The following is a 22,132-nucleotide window of genomic DNA, read 5'->3' on the forward strand; positions in this document are numbered from 1 at the left end:
GGACTTTTCACACAGTTTTTCACATTCAAAGGCCTGGCTTAATCACAGCACTTGGTCCCAGCATTGGTGCTTCTGCTGAACCAGATCCCAAACCTCTCCCTTGCACAAGAAGCCCTCTGAGGCTGGGGGAGCCCCTGGGGAAGAGCGGCCCCAGGTGCCACCATTTGGTCCCAGCACTGGGTTGGGCAGGTGAGGGATAAAAAGGCTGTGTGGGCTGGGGGAAGGAGGTTTGGTGGGCGAGAGGTGTGTAGAAGTGGGTCAGCTGCAGTGGGACCAAGCCATTTCTAGGTAAGCTTTTGGCTGGGGCGAAGGCAGAAGAGGCTCTTGCTGGAGGGCATCGCTTTTTTTGGGTAGCAATATAATTTTTCTGGGAGGGGTGCCTGAGCAGCAGACAATGGTAGATCAATGGGGAGGTTGTTTGCCAAAAAGCAGATGATTATTTCTCAGAAATTGGCCTAGCCTTGGCTATGCAGGGGAGTAGGCCTCACGGTGCTGTGAGCGTGGGGCTCGTGTGGCTCCCAAGCATGGGGGCCTGTTTGCTTCGGGGGGGGCCCTGCTTGATCCTGGGGGCCCACCCAGCCGTGGCCCTGCTCCAGTGCTGTGCCTCTGCCCACTCAGTGCGTGGGTCCTGCTGCCATGTGTGCCTGGTGCCATCCCTGGTGTCTCTGTGACACAATTTAGAAGCGCTTTCCTCTTCTGTCAAACCTTCAGGCCCTGTGTTTTTGGCTTCTGCAAAGCAGCACGGCTCTGCTGGAACCAACTTATCCCGGCAGAGCAGTTGCCTCTCAATCCCACATAAAATTATGGGGAGCTGGAGCATATGCACAGCACTGCTGGCATGGCTCTTTGCATGACATCCTCAGAGCGAGCATGACAGTCACATAAATAGCATATGGGACAAGGCATTGCGGAGCTGCTGCTTGTTGCATATTATTTACATACATATTCTTTACCTAGCTGATGGTTCAAAGGCATTTGTCTTCCCCTGTTTTTTTGCTTTTTAGTTATAGATTTGTTAGAGACTGGAGTGTTTTCAAGGCAGAAAATTCAAACCTCTCAAAAGCTTATGAGAATATATTTCCCTCTGCAGTTGCTCAGAATTTTCAGTAAACATCCATAGCTTCCTCTTGCTAGAAAAAGGGGCAAGGGAGCACTTCTGACACTGTGCTCAGGTGGGTCAGAACTGCGAAAGCAAAGTGCCCAAAAGCAAGTTATCAGGCATCTCTTGCTATTGATCCAAATAACAGCAAGAACCTGAGTGACACCGCCTTGAGGAAAGCAAGCTCAGAAGGAAGCAAATGGACACTGAATACCTTGATGCTAGACTTTTTTTTTTTGGTCAATTTGTTGCTCACTGTGTAAAATGACTTCAGTGCAGAGGTGAAAAGCAGGTCCTTGCTCAGAAGGACTTTGTGAAGATTGCCACCTGAGCACAGAGATGTATTCCTCCCTAAGGGACAAGAGGCTAAAATGCTGGGATGGGGTTTGGAGGATCTGCATTTGTCATCTGCTTCTGACTTACTGTGCACCTGTGTAAATCATACAGGGGCCATTTCCTTTTCCTGAACCCTTCTGCTACTGGCATCTGGGCTGTGGACCACGACAGTGAGCCCTGGAGGCTGGGTGCCCATACCCAGAATGGTGAGAAACATCAGCCATCTCCCAGGTGAGGGAACAGCAGGAGGAAGGAGGGTTTCTGTTACAAGAGCGGAGGGGTTTGCTCACTTTAAAGTTGATGGGTCTGAGATGGAAAAAGGAATGAGGCTGTAAAAAGGAATATAATGTTGCAGAGAGGATTGTTAATGGCCACATTCACAATCACCTGAAATGATCAGTCCCTGGAAAATTGCAAATAATGATAGCAAACAATAAAATATCAGTGAAGTGGGTAGCATCATGTACTCTTTTTTCTGTTAGAGCTTCGGGGATTTTGCTCTAAATGAATTTTTGGTAAAAGCGTGATCCACTCGAATTATTTGTAAGCAGCGAGGATCAGGCTCCCCACTACACATGCTATTCTTCAAAATACAGGCGGCTGCTAGGCTTCAAAATATGGGCTGTTTATGGCTAGGTCCAAGAGTAGGTGGGATGTACTGGGATCAGTTTTCTGTGCAATGGACTGAACCCCCACCATCATCCCACTGGGTGTCCTGAGATCATCTCAAATGTGCTCTCCCTGAGAATCTGTCATGGAAGAGGAAGAGGTGGGGGCATGGCCAGGGACATCCTGCTGGTTCCGTTCCCCTTGGTGGGCTTTAAGGAGCATCCCAATGCAAGCTGGTCAGGAGGAACATTTTTTTCCCATGGTGTTTGTTTCCAGGCCCCTGTTTGCTCCTTGCAAAAAGTTATTTCTTTTTAATGTAGTAGTTCTGATGCTTAGCATTGCTAAAAAGGATCTGCAGAGGCTTCTGCCACCTCCAAAAGGAGTCTGATGGAGCAAGTACAGAAGCTGCAATGAATACATATGATTGCAAATATTGAAGAAGTCAATGTCCCCCTATTTTAATAGATGTTATTTCTCATGTTTCAGACTAGTCTATCAGCAATGGAAGGTAGATAATCCACTTCTGGAATCTTTCTCGCCTTGCATTGTTACATGATTTATAGCATAGCCAAAGGAAGAGAATTTGTCAGCACCACCTCTGAAGTGATGCTGAGTCCCCTTGTAGAAGGGACTCTGGGGAGGTGTTCTGGGGCCTGAGGCAATTTTTTTCATTCTGCCCTGACTTTTCATTCATTACTTCCTGCCAGCATCTCTGGTGCTCTGTTTGCCATAGATCTGTAACATTATGTAAAGCAGTCTGTTCATAACTGAACCCAGCATTTCTTGCGCAACCTATGCAGGGGCGAGCAGTGACTTCCCTGTGCTCTCCCATGGCTCGGCCACCGTAGGTATTTTCCATATTTGCTTGCAGGTTTTCCTGCTCTGGAAAATTCTTGCTCTAACTTCTAGCTGTCACACAATCTTTTTTTAATACTAACCCCAGTACCTGGCCTGTTTTTTTTTTTTCCTTGGTGTTACACGTTTCGCTGAAAACTGTGGTGCCTGCCGGAGCTGCTCTCCCTGCTCAGCTGCAGGCACAGCGATGTCCCTGCTCAGGACTGACCATGCGAAGGGAGCAGCGATGCTCAGAGACCTTCCAGTGCTCCCTGGTGATGTTGGCCTTGGGGAGGTCACAGCCAGCCTGAGCTGCTGCAGGGCTTTCCTGGGCTCATCTTTTGTTCAGGAACAGCAAAAAGCAGGAGGGGGTGAGCAGAGAGCTCAGGGAAGCACTTGCAAGGCCAGTGCTGATGAGGGTGGGATAAGGAGCAAGAGGGAATGCTTCTGGGATGCAATTCTTGCTGGAGGGGTGAATTTGGGACTTATGAGCAGCTGACTACTGAAAAACATGAATAGTTGATCCACAAAATAAGACCTTTTAGTCTTACAAATGTTTAATGGCGGAGAAGAAATCTACCTGCCTTTCGCTTCTGCTTCTCATCCCACCGAACAGCTTGAGCCCAGTTTTATGATGATTGAAGCAAGTGGCTTGACCAAGGGAGATGTGCTGCTAGTGCCGTCCCTTCTGGTGGGAGAAGGGCGTGCTTGTGGACCAGAGATGTGTTTGGTGCTCATGGTATGGGCAGCAGTGGGAGAAATGAGGCTGTCTCCTTGTATGTGCATGCTGGTGGTGGTTGCTGAATTTCTATGTAATGATTAATGTCCAAAGAACAAATTCCACCCACCATTGATGGTTAGGGTGCAAACGTTTACAAATTAACATCTGGCACATGCCCAGCATCCTGGGATTGATGGATGGATTTCTGAACCTCTGCTTTCGGGCTGGTCCAGGGCATTCTGCGTGCCCCCTGCCTTCCGGCCTCGCCTCTCCAGCTTAGGCACTTTTCTGTGAGAAATGATTTCACTTCTTGCAAAATTAATTCTCTGCTCATGACGGCCTTGATTAAACAGATCAGCAAACTGTGCTGAAGGTGGCAAAACAGCTTTGGCACAGATATCTTCACCTCCTGAAAGGAAAGGCAAAAAGCTGTGGGCTGTTGCTATTACGAAGTGCAGGTGGCTGTGGGCTGTTTTGTGCAAAAGCAGCAAAAATCCTCCGTGATGAGGAACAGCGTGCAAAGTTAACCTAGTTGAAACAACAGTGACTGCAAATATTGGCACTTGAACTAGATTCGGTTGGAATAGATGAGATTTGTTTGCCCACGACTGGGTAGGCTATGGGTGGGCTGGGAGTTTTGAGGCAGGTGATGTAGGTATGCAGGGAAAACCTGGGGTTTTGCCTCCGCCAGAATGTGTCCACCAAACAAGCAGGGAAAAAATATGCCTGGGCCCTGGCTGTGCATTTATAATCCTCTGGAAATTCAGCAAACAAACTGAATATGCACAAAGGTCACTTCCAGAACAGTTCTAATCTGCTATGGATATTCAAATTATTTACCCAATTCATCACCAAGTTTATGTATACTCTTGGTTTGAATCTTATTTTGCAGATATTCAGTGGAAATTTGGAGGGGTAAATCAGTATTTGCAGTGTGAATGTGTTTTTGAATTGCATGTTGATGCTCTGGATGCTTTCTGTAAATCCAGCATCTGTTCCTAGCATCATCTGCTGCCTTCATGTGCACTTTCTGGGTAATTATCACCTGGAAGAAGGGTTGCATTTTTGGCTTGTTATTTTTCTGGCTTTTGTTACCTTCCTGTCTGCACAGAAACCCTCAAGCAGAAGAAATGATGGCTTTTTCCAAGAAACAGGCTGGGAGAAGTCCTTTTGGGTCGCAGATGAAATCCTGGTGGCCTCCCTTCTCAGCCCTGGTGCGGAGTCCCAAGCGGGTGTGGGGAAGATTTCTGATGAGGAAGAAATCCGTCGAGTCTCCTGCTCTTGAGATGGTGCCTGCCCCCCTCATCGCTGGGGTGCTGAGAAGAGCAGGAGGCAAGATAGAGTGAGGCGTTTGGAAATCCCACTCTTCAGGACTGAATTAAGGTTGGGGTCAACTCAAGTGGAACAGAGGGGTTGGGACTGGAGGTGCAGCACAAATATCCTGGGCTTTCCTGCGTGAGAGGACATGGCTGAGCAGTGTGGGGGAGGATGGGAGGAGGAGGAGGAGGATTTTTGGAAGTGTCTTGTGTCTGGGACAAAACTCATCTTGGCTCTCTGTAGTCTGAGGTAGCAATCCTGATCCTCTTTTACAGCCCTTATTCCGAAACACAAGGCTTGTGAGGTCAAAGTAAGCCCTACGACAAATAAACATGCTGTCTTTGCTGCGCTGGATTAGCATAAAATGAGAAGGGCTAAGTGCACTTGTTGGGGAGGGAGCCAGCAGAGCAGAGCTGAATTTACGAGCACTTGTTTCCCACAGATTCCTGGGCTGTCCAGCCAGGCGCTCGCACTGATTTACTGCTGTCCTTCCTTCAGCCTCTGAGAATCAATCCATTAACAATTAAAGTAATGTCTGGTCTAGTATTTATTTCACACTCTCATTAATGGACTGACCAAAAAGCCCTTCTTCAAGCACTCCTGTATCTCACAGGGGGGCTGTATCTCCGGTTCATGCTTTTCCCCCTTGTTCCTTGTCAGAGCAGGGACCTGCTTTTATGGAAGCAGTCAGGAAAATTACCATGCGGTCCCTCACCATTACATTACTTGTAAGGAAGGTGCAGCTTCTGTGCTAAATATCCCCAGACAAGCTTTAAAGTGGAATTAGAGCAGGAAGGGCAATCCGTGGTGTCTGCTGGGCACAAGCAACTCTGCGTCGGGCTCTCTGTGGGCTCTGGAATAGAAGCAGCATTCCCCAGGAGCTCATTTTCCTTTTCTCCATCTCCTTGTGGGCGGTAGCAACGTGCCCTGAATCGGGTCTGACCCCTGTGTCACTGCACCCCCAAAATAAGCTGCTGGGAAATGGCTTCTGCAAGAAAATCTGCTGACCGAACCAGAGGGTGAGGCACCAGACCGGGAGGCTCTAGTCCTTGCGGTCAGCCTGTCCCTGCTCTGGGACCAGACCAAAAACCCCCCTTTTGTGCCCTGCTTGTGGGGTTGGCAGAGCTTAGCTCAGACCTGAGGCTGTCGGTGCCGATCCCCCAGGGCCAGATTTGGGGGCAGGGTCCGCATGGCTTCCCCCCCCCCCCCCCAACCCTTACACCCTGATCCCACCGCTGCAGCTTCCTCAGGACCGCATCCTTCCGAGCCGGGATCCCACGAGCAGGAGGCTGCGGGTTACAAACGCCCTTCAGCGAACCCTGCTCGCGGGATGCGGGATCCTAACGCGCTTCCCCCCCCCCGGTTCCCAGCCCTCCTCGCATTTTTGTCAGATTTTAGGTCCAATTCCCCGTTCTGCCTCCCCCCCCCCCTTAGCACAGCACTCAGGGGGCAGGGCAGGGGGCAATTTGCCGGGTCGCCCGGCTGCGGGATCCCACCCCAGGTAAGGCTGCGGGGTCCTGGGGGGGGGGGGGGGGATGGTGGGAGGCGAGAGCCGGCGCTGGAGCCCCCCCCCCCCCCCCCGGCTGCAGGGGGGGGGGCCGGGAGCCCGCAGCTCCGAGCGGCAGGGGGAGGACGCAGGTGTGGGCTCGCTTTGCCTTTGGTGGGTTTGGCTTTTTCCTTTTTTTTTTTTTTTTTTAATTTCCTTTTTTTCCCCTCCTTCCACCCCCCCCCCACCCCACCCCCCCCGCATTAGGTTTTACGCAGTGGCAGCAGCCAGGCAGCCGGGGCTGGCTCTGCCCAGCCGCCGTCCTCCCTCCTTCCCTCCCTCTTTCTCTCCCCCCATCCCTCCCTTTTCCTTAAAAACGGGGGCTCCGGGGGTGCAGCCCCCTGCGCTGGCAGCAGCCCTGCCTGCCCCGAACACCCCCTGCCCCTGCGGCTGTGCCCAGCCCGGCTTTGTCCCCCCCCCTCCCCCCCCCCCCCAAAACCCCCCCGGGGTGCCTGGATGCGGTAGAGGGGAAACCCGCACGCAGGTAAGCAGCCAGCGGGGGCTTGGTATTCTATTTTATTTTATTTTTTTTTTCCCCAACTTTGAGCTTTTCCTGCCGCTTTGCGGGGGATGCCGCAGGGCTGCAGCAGGCAGGGGTCGGGGGGATGCTGGGGGGAGCCCCCAGCCCCGGCCGGAGGCTGCGGTGGCTCAAAGAGGGGAGGTGTGGGGGGCACGAAGCTGCCTGTGGGGTCTCCCAGCCGCAATTGGTTTGGGGGAGGCAGGTTGGGAGCGTGAAGAGCTGGGAGGGCTGGCGTGGTGCAGTCCCCTGCACCGGCGGTGTGGAGGTACGCGGGAGCCTCGGGGTGCTGGGGGTGCACCGAGCTCCGGGGGCTGCATCCCCTTAAAACGCTCTTGGGGAGGTGAGAGGGGGGCCGTGCCCTCCCCAGCGATAAATACATCATCCCTCTCCCGTAGCTGTGATCCCGCGTTTCATCCGCAGACTTCACGCCCTCTCTCCGGTGCTCCAGGACCTCGGCGCGGGCTGGAGGCTCAGGATGGACCCGCTCTTCCCTGCCCACATTTTGGAAGACCCCGACCTGCGAAAGCTGCTGAATGACTCCTCCATGCTGAACCTGAGCTTCCTCCCCACGAACTGGTTCAACAACAGCACGGGGGACAGCTTCCTGCCGCTGAGCATCAAGATCACCATCGTGGTCGTCTACTCCATCGTGTGCATCGTGGGGCTGGTGGGCAACTGCTCCGTCATGTACGTGATCGTCAGGTAGGACCCGCAGGGAGCCGCCGGGGCGCATCTCTTCCCCCTCTGAATCCGTGCTGGGGGAGAAGCAGACAGGTGCTTCCCCGGTAATTGCAATGTGCTTCAGGGGCAATGGTGTGGCGTTTGTTGCATTGTTTTGGTTTTATTTTGTTTTTCTCCCTTCCTAGGCGCGATGAAGGTTCCCACCAGCTTTCAGCTGCCCTTTGGTGCCTCCTAAAGTTTAAGCCAGAGAATGGAACAGAGTGTTCAGATCTGCTCAAAAAGTGGGGCTTTTTGCAAGCTGCCAGGCAGGGAGTTGCACGTCCCTGGGGAGGGCAAAGTGCTGGGAGCATCCAGCTGCCGGGATGTGCCTGGTCCTCAGCGGGACATTTCCCTCCTGCACGGTGCCCAGCACCCAGCTGCAGGTGCTGCTCCGTCTGGGAGCTGCCCTTTCCCAAAGCTGAATCTAATTCCAAGGGAAAGGACTTGCTGGGAGACTCAGTCTTACTTTTACAGGGGAGAAAACAATAGGTGTAGCTCTTCCAAGTGTTTGGGGAAATAAATAAGATGTGTCAGGATGCTGCGGAGATGAGGACAACTCCTTGCTCCAGAGCTGGGAGAGCAGGGACCTTTGCAGAGGGATGGAGCAAGGGGCACCAGCAGCACTCTCTGACCTCCCTGCATGCTCCTGGCATCTTAACTCTCCCTGCCCCTGGATCAGAAACCCTGTTCCCCTCTGTAAGCACAAAATGAGTTCCTGCAACTGCCAGGGCTATGATTATGTCAAACGCCAGCAGCCCTTCTCTGATCTCCATGCCCTATATGCTAAGGAGCGAGCTTCCATCGTATGTGCACATATCTTAGCAGGTTCCTGGTGCAGGTGGATGCTGCCAGCTCAGAAAAGACACGGTAAACTTGTCTTCTCCTTCACAAAGATTATCACAGGTCGGCAGATGGAGGCTAAATCACTGCTACAAGGGCAAAGGGACGTTCCTGTTCATCAGGGTGCCTGTCAGCTCTTCCTGGGGACGAGTTCATGGCAGGGAGAAGGGCTCACATCAGCACAGAGGAGGCTGGCAGTGCGGCAGTGCCACGTCTGGGTAGTTTTGTAGTTGTTTACTGTAGTAAAGTCATCTGAGTAGGCACAGCGTTTGTGGGCACACGTGAGAGCAGTCGGTAGGGAACGGGCGAGGGAAAAGTCCCTGTCCACGGCGTGCAGCCCCCAGGGGTGCCTGAGCTGGTGTGCAGGCAGGGGAAGGGAGTCCTCGCCCAGAGCACGTACAAACCTTAGGTGTGTGTCAGAAGGAGAAGCTCTGGCAGAAATTTATTCACAGCCTGCAGAGGTCTCACGGGACGTGAACAGCCACCATCATTTCATCCTCACGGAAGTGGGCCGGGCGATGGTTTCTGTTCACAAATGTCAATGTCACGTTGCTGGCTGTGAACATGGGCAAGTGTTGGCCCCTGGCGAGAAGAGTCCCTTCTTCCCCTAAGGAACAGGGTCCCCATGGCAGGACCTTGCTGTCTGCTGCCCGGGGCTGTGGTTGCTCTTGCCAGGAACGTAAATGTCCCAAACCAGCACCTTGGTCAGGGTGGACGCGTGCCGTGCCTGTGCAGGGCCACGCTTTCAAAATGGTGGCTTCAGGTTTGATCCTTTTGGCTCGGATACCTTGCAAGTGGATAAAAGGAACCAAGAAAAGAAAGGGGGATTTAGCCCTGGAATTTCCCCTGGAACTTCTGTCCTCAGTTTTTACTCATTTTAAACAATAGAAAGCTCAAGACAAGCATCACCCCCCGTCCACCTAGGCCTCTTCCCCTTCTCTCTGTTCCATTTTACCCAGTACAATCCTATATATAAAGACTTAACTATTCATTCAGTCTTTTTTTTTTTTTTTTTGGTATTGATCAGTCTTTTTTTTCCCCCAATATTTCTATGTGGTCCTTGAAGGACCACTTAAATAATGTACTGGAGAGGTTATAACTAAACTAAAGCATGTGTAGGTGAAGCTGCTGTTTCCCTCTGGTTCTCCCCATCGGTATCTCCTGGAGCTCAACCCCACTGGCTGAGACTAACACTGAATTGCCCCCAGGAAAATGACCCTTCTTGGCTCAGTAACTGCAACCTCTAGTCATCCCTGCCAAGGATTTCCTTGGTTTCAGGAAAAAACTTTTCCTGGCTTTCCTTGCCCTTACCCTTGGATTGGATATGATAAACCAAACCATGTATCTCAAACCCGACCATGGTCAAGTATGTAAATTCATATGTAGCTGCCAAATTAGCAGACGTGTGGGGCTGCTTCTGCTGGCCTGGCTGACTTCTCAAGCACAGGTTTTCTCCCAGGACTGGAGCCTGAGTGCTCCTGGGCTTCATGCTTTAAACTACATCTTTTTCGGTGGGCTTGAAAGTTGGTTGCTGGCAAGCCAACGTGGGATTTGGGGATTCTCAAAAATATCTTCTCTTCCATTAATGGACAAAACTGGCAAACCCACTACGGTGGATCCTTCAAAAACTGTTTTCATCCTTCCTTTCACCAGGGATAACAAGACTTCAACACGCTACCCAAGCTGCAAGAAACTGGTGTGTTATCTTCCACAAAAAAAGGAATGATTTGGTGATGTAGACAGTAATCGTTTCCTGTTTTTCATGGAGTAGGGAAACACAGAGTCTAATATCAGCACTCGAGAAAATTGGAGCCTTCAGGAAGGCTTGTTTGTTCCTCTTGAATGAGATTTTTGCAGCTCAGGGAAAAGTTTAAAATCTCTTGGTATTTCAGACAAAAATAAGAACTCCAAGCCTCCTCTGGGTTTTCCCCTCTGTTGTAGAAGCCAACCTACATCTCTATTATATTTGGAGTCGTTTAACATTTGGAATGATTAATTTGTAGTGACAGTCACCATGTGACTGCCAATCGCCTCCTAGTGCTTGAAGAACTAATTGGATAAGACCGAGAAGGGCCCTTGTCAGGAGCACAATTTCCTGGACAGTAAAGGGCCTATTGTGGAAATCTGCCTCGTCTGCGGCTTTGTTCTGCTCGCTCATTGTGGAGCTCCTTGCCAGTTGAGATAATGCCTCCCCTCCCTCCCTTCTGCTGTTTGTCTGCTCTCTTCTGCATATATTTCCTGTGCTGCTTTTAATGAACGTGCAACGAGGAGTTGAACAGCACGACACGGGGAGGGTTTTGGGGAGAGAGTGGGGGAAAACAGGCTGCTGGGATCCCTCATAACTGAACTGTGCCATGCTGGATGCCCAAGATCTTTGTTTTCAGGGAAGAAAAGATGGAGATGACTCCGAAAGAGGGAGATGCGTTGTTCTCACAGTGGTGCTGCTGAGGCTGCGCCACGGGCTGGGGGTGATGCAGACCCAGCTGCCCAGCACCTTGAGGGGTGCAAGGACAGCCACAGCATTGCAGTGCAGGGACTAAGACCCCAAACTTCCACAGCCCATGGTGTGCCGGGGAAAGGGAGCAGGGCCACCACGCAGCTGCTGGCCTGGGAAGCCCTCTTGTCCCCTCTCCATCCCATTGCTGCGATGCTCAGCAGCGATCGTCTGGAGGACTCCCTTCCTCGGTGCCGGATCTGCTCAGCTGGGTCAGCCTCCCTGGGAGTGACGCCTCATTTCGAGGGCTCTTTGCCATGGGGTCATCATGGGGTGGAGGAAGACAACTGCCTTCCTCTGTGCCAGGGCTCTCCCCTGTTGCAGCGGGGCCCAGAGCACTCAGCAAAGCACTGGGGCTGCTCAGCTCTCCTTGTTGATGAACATGGTTGCAGAGCAGTTCAGGCAGCTCTTTAGGTAGGTTGGGGCTGCAGACCCCTACCCTTTATTCACTGCTTGCAGCTGTAGGAGGAGGGCCGGGATGCTGCAGGATGCTGAGGAGCACGGGCAGGGCTGCGCCATCCATCCTTCTGCTGGCAACCTGCATCGATCCCTGCGAATGGGGGGTGAGGGCAGCTGGCTGTGATGAGACAGGGAAAATGGAGTTAATTAGGAGGTTTCAGAGATGCTGCTTTCTTAATAGAAAGCTTTCTAATGGGAGAACGTTGACCAGCTGCATGTCTCGGAGCTGAAATTGAGTGAGTGTTTAATGCGGTGCGGAGCCAGCGGATGCCAGCGAGGCCATCTGAGACCTCCGCTCGCTCTGGATCTGCCTCTTTTTAGTTTTCCCTGGTTAAACAAAACAAAGACAATCGTTGCACTTTGTAGATAAGGGAAACCCGTGCCGAGGGGTCTGTACAGAATGATAAGAGTGGGAGGGAGAGTCCCTGTGGCAGGCGCTGCGGGGGGTGGATGTGTAGCCCTCTCCTTTGCAGGTCCCCACGGAGCTGGGCAAGCTGCCCCCCAGGCCAGGGACTTGACCACAAGGCTTGTGGCAGCCCTGCCTGCCTCCTGCTCGCAGCTCCGAGGCCCATGCTGTTGTTTTCCCCTGGCTTTGGTGGGATGAGATGAAGGGAGTCACCCATGTGCAACAGTAATTGAGTGATGCTTAATTTGGGACTTGGTTCCTAGCACTTTTAGGGACCGAGCAACTCCCAGGAACAGGGGCGGCATTTAGGGCTGGAGCAATTCAGCAGAGGCAGATCCGGCGTGTGTATGGGGATAAGTGCATCCTGCTGCAGAGCAGGCACTGGCAAACGCCCTCCTGAAACCGCAGGCAGCCCCAAGCCCCCCTGCGAGACCCTGGGTGAGCTGCAGAGGTTTTTGCAGCAGCAGCCCAGCCTCTGCCCTCAGCATGGCACCAGTCGGGGCCACGCAGTGTCCCTGTCCCTGTCTGTGCTGGCTCCTGACACCATTCCCCAGAGGCTCCTGGAGGGGAGCACCACTCATTTGTCAAAGCTGTCACCCAGACACTGAGCTGAGACTCAAAGGGCAAGAAAATTGCCTGTCCCAAAGCCGTGGTGCTGGCGGCAGCCTCCTTAACCCCTGCTCGTCAGTCACCATCCTGCCAGGTAATTAATAGGCTTTTATGTGCCAGTGATGCAGGCTGCTTTTGTGGGAGCATCTGGCTTCGTAGTCCAAAATGCTTTAAGCTCGCTTCATAAATTTGCTGTCTGTTTGTGGCCTGTTGAACCAGTAGGAACAATCAGGCTTAGGCTGGGGAGGAATTTCAGGATGAGCTGGCTCTGAAGCAGCGATCGGAGCGGCAGGGACGTGCAGGGCACCGTGTGGGTGTGCAGCGGGGGTGACACAAACCAGGATGGTCCGTGCCAGATCAAATACCAGCTTTGTACAACCTATGGGCTACAGGCAGGCTGGGAGCAGAGATGTCACTGGACCGGTGCTGTTTTCCACCGTCACGGTTGGAGCAGCTCTGCAAAAACCCTCCTGAGCCTCTTCTGCTGTGTTTTGCTTCCCTGCTTCTCTGCAGACCTCTGCGTGTCCGGGAAGGGCAGCGAAGGCTGCTGGGGACAGAGGGAGCTGCTCGAGGGAACAGCACTGTCTGCATCCCAATGAGCTGGAGTTAGAGCATCGTCACCAAAAGGCTCGAAGAGGCAGAGGGCGCCTGGAGGTGATGCTCATGGCTCCCCTGGGCTTGAAGGCTTTGCTCTGTCCCCTCTACCCTGGTGTCTGCAGCTCCTTTTCAGCTTCTGGGGTTGCTGCAACCAGCTGGTGCTTACCCCTGGGGCATTTGGAGCGGCTTGTTCTGTGGTAGCTGGGTGGACAGGAGAAGTGATGCCAAAACAACAGCTTTGCAGCTTGCCCTGAGGCTCAGCCAGGGGCAGAATCCATCCATCCCTGCCAAAAACAGGACCTCAAAGCCCAGCAGGTAGAAGAGCTGCTGCCTTCCCACCTCCTTCTCTCCCAAGCTGCAGGTTCCCTCCCCTGAAGGATCTGCCCCGTGTCACGCTGCTTGGGGCCCACTTAGCAAAAAGAAGGGGGAAGCCAAGCGCAGAGCTGCTATCCCCATGCTTTTCCTCTTCGGCTTCGATAGCTGGGAGAACACGAGAGCAGAGCAAAAGGATTACGTCTGTGGCAAAGGTGGAGCAGGATGGGGAGCTGAGAACTGGCAGGGCTGCCCTGCAGGAGATGCTCCATTAGGAAATTGCCTCTGTGACCAAGAGCAAGAAAGCGGCTCAGCAGGGAGGTGATGTCCTCCAGGGGGGCCAGAGGCTTATCTGAGTCGGAGCTGGGCTTGGGGAGGGGGGGGGTCTTAGGTGCCTCCTACAGCCTGAGAGTTTAATTTGTCTTTTTTTTTTTTTTTTTTTTGGTGCAGATTAAGAAAGAGAACACTCTCAGTTCCCGGGGGAAAAGAAAAGGAAGGTTAATCCACAGAGAAATGATTAATTGATTTTTGTTTGTACTGAACATTCTGGAAATGTTTGGGAACATTGGTTTGTTGGGATGATGGCTGTTGGCTCTCAGCGTGCAGAGAGAAGCGGAGCTAGAAGTAATTAATTAGGTGTAAATGAATTTCTCCACCTGTTAAAAGCAAAAAATTCAGGCTCAGAATCCACCTGAAGGTCAGCTGAAGGAGGCAAGCGGTGGGCCAGCTGCCCCCAGCACATCCTCCCTGCGTGGGAGGGAGCGAGGGGAGGTGGCTCCGCTGTCACCTCGAGGAGGGGGCGACAACAGGGACAGCAGGGAGGGGACAGCGAAGCCTCCTGGGTGGAGGGATCGGGATGGAGAGCTGAGGTTCGCAGCCTGGACAGGGCTAGCTGAGATGTCCCAGACTTCTCGTTGTGCTGGGGACAGGGGCACGCATCGATGGGGACAGTGTTGTCCTCTGTGGATGCAGGATGGGTCCAGCCGTAGTGGTAGATGCAAGGGGATTGTTGCCTGTTTTCACACCAAATTCCCCTTTTTTTTTTTTCTTTTTTCCCCCAAGTGGTTAAGTGGGCCATCTTTTTAAAAAAATGCAGTTGTTATTCCCATAAGTTATAACGTCAGTAAAAGAAGCCATAGTTAGAGGCACGGTGATGAATTGCCTCCGTCCTTGCATCCTGGAAGGATGGACTGGAACAAGCTTGCAGGAAGGCAGGATCAGCCTGGTCCGAGGGCAAAGAGGCAGTCTACAGCTCCCAGGGGTCATTTGCTAAGACAGTCTTAGGTGACTGAATAATTTCCTGAAGCCTGAGCTGACAATACTTTTATGTATTTTTATGTGCTGATACAGAAAAATGATTTAATTTCTTTCCCCCCACCACTGACACAAGCTGCTGACCCAGAAGGGAAAATGTCTGAATCCAGTCACGGATCCACCACATTTCCACTACTTAAATTACCTCATTTATGCCAAAAATGAGAAAGCAAAACCACCCCACCCTGCGGTGCTGCTGCTCTGGTGTAGGTGGCACTGGAGGCTCCTTTCTTCCTAAAGCAGAATTGCACAGGAAATCCCGAGGTGTTAAAACCTTTGCAGCTTCCAGGTGGAATTGGTTTTGCGAAGTGTATTGCTCGGTCATCCCTTTGCAAGAGGAAAGACGCTGGTATTTTTCCTTTACTGCTTTTGGTTATATAAATTAATCCGATCTGAGGAGGCTTTCTAAGAACCCACCACTTGCTTGGTGGCTGTGATTTCTGGGCCAGGAGGAGCCTGATTCAGGCTCACGTGAGACCCTCAGGTGCTTCTGCCAATGTTCACTCACTCCAAAGGCTTCCCTTGGCTTTCAAGGTCAAAGGTGGGCTCCTTTGCTCCTTGGCTTGGCTGTCCTCACTTAATTTGACCTAAAGCATTTCAGGTCAAATCAGAACCCATAATATTCTAGTGCCTAGCAAAGTGGAAATAGTGCAGTAGTTTATGGGTTTCAGTGTTGCTCCCGAATGAACTTGCCCTCGATTAATAACATATCATTGCCTGCCATGTCTGGCAACGCTTCTGCAAAGGCCATTAGTATAGTAAATGATAGATGAACTGAAGATTTAAAATAATGCTAATGTTTTAGCTCTCTGTGTCCATGAGAGGAGCATCCTGGAGCTGAAAGGTTAGGCTCAGTCACAGCTGAGTTTCCATTTCTGCACGCTCTGCATGCATCCTTGGGCAGCTGATCACATCTTTCCCAGCATCACTTCCCATGTGTGAAAAGGAGATGACCAACATTAGAGCAAGGTGAATCTTTTGGGGCAGTCAGTTCATGTGATAGAAGCAATATAATAATAACAAAAACCCTTTGGAGTTCGGCTCATGTCTTTATCTCCAAATTGTCTCTTTCCTTAGGAAGATCCACTGTGATATTTTGATGTCTGATACAAATCTCATTCCTCACCAGGACTGGCCATCTCACCCAGGTCTTACAGCTCATGTTAGCCATCGTCTTTGGCTACGAGCCTATAGAAAGTGGCTAATCAACTTACCCCTGGACCATATGATGCCTTTCAAATCAGCTTACTGGCTAAAGCTCTCACCAGTATTTAAGATAATGAAGCCATATGTGATGAAATTCTAGATTAGTCTTATTGAAGTCATTTTTCAAATAGCATGATAGGAGTTGACAGCCTCAGGCTTTCATTGTCCTTCCGTGCAGTCTATGGGAATAAGCTTTTCCTGCCTGTAAGACTGTGCGTGGAAGCACCATTTTCATCACTGCAGGAACTGGGAATGAGCACATGGGAGGTAGAAAGGAAGGGGCAGTGTTCAATCTCTCTTCTTTTTTTTTTTTTTTTTTTTTTTCTTTTTGGTTAGAAAAATACAGTGTCTCCTTCCTACCATGACAGAATGCCCTCTTCATCCGACTGCAGTGCCTTACCCATTGCTCATCAAGGGCAGCTGGAGCTCTAACCATTGCTCACTTCTACATTTCAGATTCACCAAGATGAAGACAGCAACCAACATTTACATCTTTAACCTCGCTCTGGCCGATACCTTGTGTCTGATGACCTTACCCTTCCAGGGTACGGACACATTCCTGGGCTTCTGGCCCTTTGGCAATGTCCTCTGCAAGATTGCCATCTCTATAGACTACTACAACATGTTCACCAGCACCTTCACCCTGACAATGATGAGCGTCGACCGCTACATCGCGATCTGCCACCCGATCAAAGCCCTGGACATCCGCACTCCCCACAAGGCCAAGGTGGTGAACGTCTGCATCTGGGCACTGGCTTCTGTCTTTGGCATTCCAGCGATGGTGATGGGATCTGCAGAGAATGAAAACAACGGTCAGTCAAAAGGCATCCGGGGTGGGAGAGTTTGATGGCGGTGGGCAGGAGATGCCACGGGCTTGGAGAGCCATTTGAGAGGGGCAGTCAGTGGGTTGAGCTCCTTGCCGTACAGACATTTTATCCCTGGCCTCTTTGTCTTTGCCTCATTGCTATTTTTTTTTTCTGTATTAAGCATACCTAACCAAAGAGAAAGTGCAGATGTTTCTGTTCCTGATATGGGTTTGCTGAACTTCCTCTCCTTTCTATTTTTCCCTTGCAGAAATCGATTGTCTAATTAAGCTCCCTTCACCCGTGGATTACTGGGATCCAGTGTTTGGCATCTGTGTCTTTCTCTTCTCCTTTATGATCCCTGTGTTGATCATTACCATTTGCTACAGCCTCATGATCCGACGGCTCAAGAACGTCCGCGTGCTCTCAGGCTCCAAGGAGAAGGACCGAAACCTGAGGCGCATCACCCGAATGGTCCTGGTGGTGGTGGCCGTCTTCATAATTTGCTGGACTCCCATCCAGATTTTTGTGCTGGTGCAGTGCTTGGGAGCCAAGGCAGAGAGCGAGCTCGAGCTGGCCATCTCCTGCTTCTGCACGGCGCTGGGGTACGCCAACAGCAGCCTGAACCCCGTCCTCTACGCCTTTTTGGATGAGAACTTCAAGGCGTGCTTCAAGAAGTTCTGCTTCCCCAGCGCCTTCAGGACGGAGCTGCAGATGTCCAACAGGATGTGCAGCATCGCCAAGGATGTGGCTTATGCCTGCAAGAACTCGGAGGGGACTAACAATCCGGCCTGACTAGGCATGGAAATTCCCATGGTGGCTGTCGCCCAGCAGAGTCCAACCACCCCCACGTCAGAGCTAACTCAGATAACGGCCCTTTAGCAGGGCCTCGGAACTGAGAGGCAAGAAACCAAGGAAATAATTTTGGGGGTTGGGAAAATTGGACACCGCAAGAGCATGCAAAAAAAAAGGCAGTTTGATGTATTTTTAATTCCGGTGTATGCTGCACTGAGGAACATCTTTAAAATCAGCCTTTTGATTCCTGTGAAACCCTGACGGTTTGCAACGCTATGGAGAATTCAGGATTTAAGGGTTTAAAACAGGCATTGCTCCTGCATCTTACGCTTCTGCTGCTGGGAGACAGATAAAATGCAGACTATTCCGTTTCTTTTTCTCCTCCCTGAGTTAAGACTATCAGCTCGTGTGGCTCGCCAGGTAGCTCGCGTATGGTTTTATTCCTGCGGCACTGCTCTGAAATTAGACTTCGCTGAAGCCAAAGTGGGCAACGGCCGTCGGAGCAAACCCAAGATCGTCTCCAGGATGAGTCATCGCGAAGGGAAGGCTGCGGGGAGGGAGAGGAGGGAGCAGAGCTGGCGGAAAGGGAAATTCAAGCTGCCGGGAGCCAGGCGAGCGCCTGGCTGCGAGCCGGGGCTCGAAGCCTCGGGCGGACAAGGGCAGCTCCTGGGGACGGAGCTCTGCGGCAAAATCCTCCGCCCGAGCAGGGCGATGAGGAGCGGCTGTCAAAGCCCGTGAGCACAGCTCAGAAAAAGGAGGAAGAAAAGACAGATGAAATGAACACACCTTCGTTTACATGCTGCTATTGCTTTTTTTTTTTTTAGCACTGTATTTCCGTTGTAATAATGGACAGAATGTCTGTATATACGCGTAAGCATCTCTATATTGCTATGGGTACAGCTATGGCATAGGATTTTGGCTTGCCAAGCATGCCTTGGTGACCCTCCTCGCTGAGAGGGGGAAGGAATGAAGTGGCCTGTGTACACGTGTACTTATGTATAGCGGAAAGCCAGCTCAGAGCATCAGACCGACGGCTCCTCCAGGAGACACGGGTGTTTCTGGTGTGAAGGGCAGCCTAAAACAGTCCCACCTGCTCCGTGTCAGATAAACAGTGTACAGACCATACAAAAAGCAGTTTATTTTTTTTATCGAAATGACACACGTGATGCCGAGAGAGCTGGGGAAACGCTGCTGAGGCACCACCCCTCCTGCTGACCAGACTGATTTTCCTCTCCCAAAGCCTGATGTAAAATGAAATTCGGGAAGTATTCCCCAAGAGTTTAACCACTGAACACCCTCTGCTCTGGCAGGGACAGCAGACTAGTGTTTTTGTAGCACAACAGCCCCAGGAAGCCTTGGGGAGGGGTGGCTGGTGGTGCTGATGGGGGAGTGAAGCAGCAACCTCTGCATGGAGAGGGGAGGTCAGCCCCAACGCGTGAAACAGCGGCATCGGCCAAACTGTACAGATTTCACCTGAATATATATTTATTGTGCTCTGGTCTATGAGATTCTGTATTTTTAATGTATTGATTCACCAATATTTTGATGCTGTCATGTTCTTTATATATGCTGTACAAAAGAATCCAATGTTATATTTCTATGTAGAGTGTTTCCCCTATGGTTGGGCTTAAAATATAAAATATAGATGCAATTCCAGTGTCCCATGTATAGGACCCAGACCCCTTGCAAACTGTGCAAGCTGGAAGGATTTTCACACTGTTTAGCGTTTGATTGGGAATCTGGAGGGGTACCAGAGAGAACTTTACAAGTAGCACTTCCCCTGAATAACCGAGGGAGAGGAGGAGCTCTGGGCACTTTAAGCACTTTGCGATGGATGTTTGTTCCCTTGCACTCACCAGGAAATCTCGTACAGCCCCCGGGCATGCAAAGGAGACTGCCCAGGACCACGCTGCTGGCAGGCTGCATCCGTGCCTATGATAAAATGAGCATCGAGCATCACCTGGGCACGGGGTGCTGGGTGCACGTGGAGCTGGGACACGGCTGCTGGGCTCCTCCTGCAGAGCTGCGAAGGAGCAGGAGGGAGCCCCTTAGTTCAGGCTAAGCAGCAGCCACGCTCCCTTTGTAATTCCTGGTTGCGTTTTTAAATAGATTTATGTCCTCTGAAGATATCCCAGTGTTTGGCATTTTTTATAAGGATTTTGTTATAATGACTATGCTGCAACAATCTCGCGTAATCAAGTACCCAATAAATGTGTGTTTACTGAGCTTTTGGGTAATTCTGTGGCCCTTGCAGTGAACGTGTTTAGGCATTCTGTTCAATGCTCAGTGGAGTTTGTTATGAGAAGAACAACAAAACCTGGAAGCAAAAGCTTTATTGTACTGTGCCTACAGAGTTAAAGGCTTGTGATCGGCTGGCCGGCTGGAGCACAGGCTCTTTAATTCTCCTCTGAAATGGTTGTGTTGATATGATTTTACAATTACTGCAGTGTAAGTGACAATTTCCTGGGTGGCTACTTGTGTGCTTTAATAAAGGAAAATAAAAACCCCGTGTACTTGGAGTGATGCGGAGTCGGGAAGCCTGAAGCGCACGGATCAGCGGGCTGTTTGCTGGGGTGCCTGCACGTGGGCTTATTTCTCCACCCAAACCACTGCTGAGGGCATGCAACACCACCGAAGCACCCAGTCCCTTTTTACTGAGGTCAGGGGGGACGTTTATTACGCTGGCTTTGTCTGGAGGCAGCCTGGAAGCAGAAGATGTGAAGAAGCTACAAAATGGGTGGTTGGAGAGGGACACGAGCTGCCCGCACCCCACGGCCTCTGGGTCCCGTGGGGCACCAGCTGCTGGGGTGCAGGCCTGGAAAAAGCCCTTCCTGACCCCCTGCTGCCTCTTCTCTGGGTTTACAGGGCTGGGCAGGACCGTGCAGGACGGGGAATTACAGCACTGCTCTGAAAACAAAGCCAAAGCAATATTCTGCAGCCTGAAAAGACGGATTATCTAGTGAGATGTGCAATAAGGAAAGTGTCTTCTCTCTGCATGGAGATCAATATTCCTACCCGGGCAGGTAAATATCAGCAGAGGCTTCTTTATTAACAGTGGGGAATTTTTTAAAAAAAAAAAAAAAAAAAAGAGAGAAAATTGGTGAGAAAAAAAAAAAACACACTGAAATCTTTATTGCTTTTCTAGTTCAGTTAATTATAAGTACCCAGGGGTGAGTTCTTATGGCAAAGCCATAAAATAAAACACTTTACTCAGTATTGTGGAATTTATTAACGTCCTAAGCATTCTCCCTGCTGCTGCTGGCTGTGGAGGCCCAGGGAGGGATGAGCTGAGCTCTCCCCAAGGACTCCCCTTGGCTTACAGCACCGGCACCTCCGGGCAAAGCTCTGGCTTTTGAGGGATACTTCGCTCTGCCGGCGCCACGTCTCCTTTTGCCTCTGCCCAGGCTGCTCTGCTGAGAACTTTCCCCCAGTACGAACCACAATTTCTAATAGCAGCAATAAGCTGCCGAATCTGCACCTCGCTGCAGTTCACGTGGTTTTATGCCACGGGAAGGATTTACCTGGGGAGGGGCAGAGCTATCTTTTACTGAGCTCCAGATTAGACTGAGGGTCTCTGGGCCAGGTGAATTTTCAGCTGAAGTCACCCTCCCAATGCCCACTGCCCTTGGGAGCCGCAAAGCCCTTCACCACCTGCCACTCTTGCCCTGATAAAGACGTTATCTAATGCTGAGAGGTTGCCAAGGCTATATTTCCAAAGTGTTTTTGTGAGGAGCTAGACTGTAAATATGTCTCTCTCTTTATTTATTTATTTATTTATTTATTTATTTATTTATTTTCCCCTCCAGAGGAAGATTTGTTAGCTCCTTAAGGAGCTGGAGCTGGGCTCTGATCTCTCGCTGGGTACTTGGGGTGCTGTGGCTGGGCGGCGCAGGGTGCTGGGAGCAGGATGCCTCCCGTCCCGTGCCGCTTTGCAGGGAGGTGGGCGTGCTGCGCTGCTGCAGCCGCCTCGTTTTAATGCAGGGGGTCTGCAGAAGCAGCCGGTGCTGGCGCAGCCCTTGCTACCTGCTCAGAAGAGAAGCCTGGCAGCAAGGCAAGCTGCGCCAGAAACGCTCTGCTTTGCTTTCCCACTCATTTCCCCGTGCTTCCCTTCGGCTATTTTTGTGGGTATTTGTGTCTGAGCAGAATTCTCCTTCCCCCCGGCAAGGAGAACCTCCTTCGGAAGGCTCCCGGGCTGTACCCTGATGGTGCATTCCCCACCACGCCGGGTTTCCGTGTGGATCCATCACCGTGACTGTGCAGAACGAGCAGCGCTGGCACTCAGCGCTGCAGGGCTCGCCCCTGCTCCTCCGGGGTGCTTCACATCCCTGACCCGAACCTTCTGAGCCGTGCCCCGAGGCTGGAATAAGGGCGAGAAAATGAAATGAGGTCCGGAGGTTTCAGCATCGGACGGTAACCCGAGAGTCACGGTGCTGTGTGAGGAACAGAGATATAAGGGCTATAAGAAATAAGAGCTGTGATGCCAACTGGTGTTTGGCATAGGGTTTTTGGGGGTGGAAGGTGATGTCAGAGGATCTGTAGCCCCTCCTTGCCACGTCTGAGCTGATGCACATCCGTTTTGAGTGGCTGCATGCCCC

At 51.5% G+C, this 22,132-nt stretch overlaps 1 protein-coding gene across 1 annotated transcript; it reads left to right on the forward strand.

Moving 5' to 3' along the window:
* The first annotated feature begins 205 nt into the window (after positions 1–205).
* OPRL1 (opioid related nociceptin receptor 1) lies at positions 206–20,048 on the forward strand. The gene is made up of 6 exons (XM_048074788.2): positions 206–288; positions 1,547–1,666; positions 4,711–4,982; positions 7,403–7,684; positions 16,396–16,751; positions 17,014–20,048. The coding sequence occupies exons 4-6, from the start codon at positions 7,458–7,460 to the stop codon at positions 17,535–17,537; spliced, it is 1,107 nt and encodes a 368-aa protein (XP_047930745.1). The 5' UTR covers positions 206–288; positions 1,547–1,666; positions 4,711–4,982; positions 7,403–7,457; the 3' UTR covers positions 17,538–20,048.
* The last annotated feature ends 2,084 nt before the right edge of the window (positions 20,049–22,132 follow it).

The sequence above is a fragment of the Anser cygnoides genome, chromosome 16 (assembly GCF_040182565.1).
Source record: "Anser cygnoides isolate HZ-2024a breed goose chromosome 16, Taihu_goose_T2T_genome, whole genome shotgun sequence".
In the NCBI taxonomy this organism is placed as follows: Eukaryota; Metazoa; Chordata; class Aves; order Anseriformes; family Anatidae; genus Anser; species Anser cygnoides.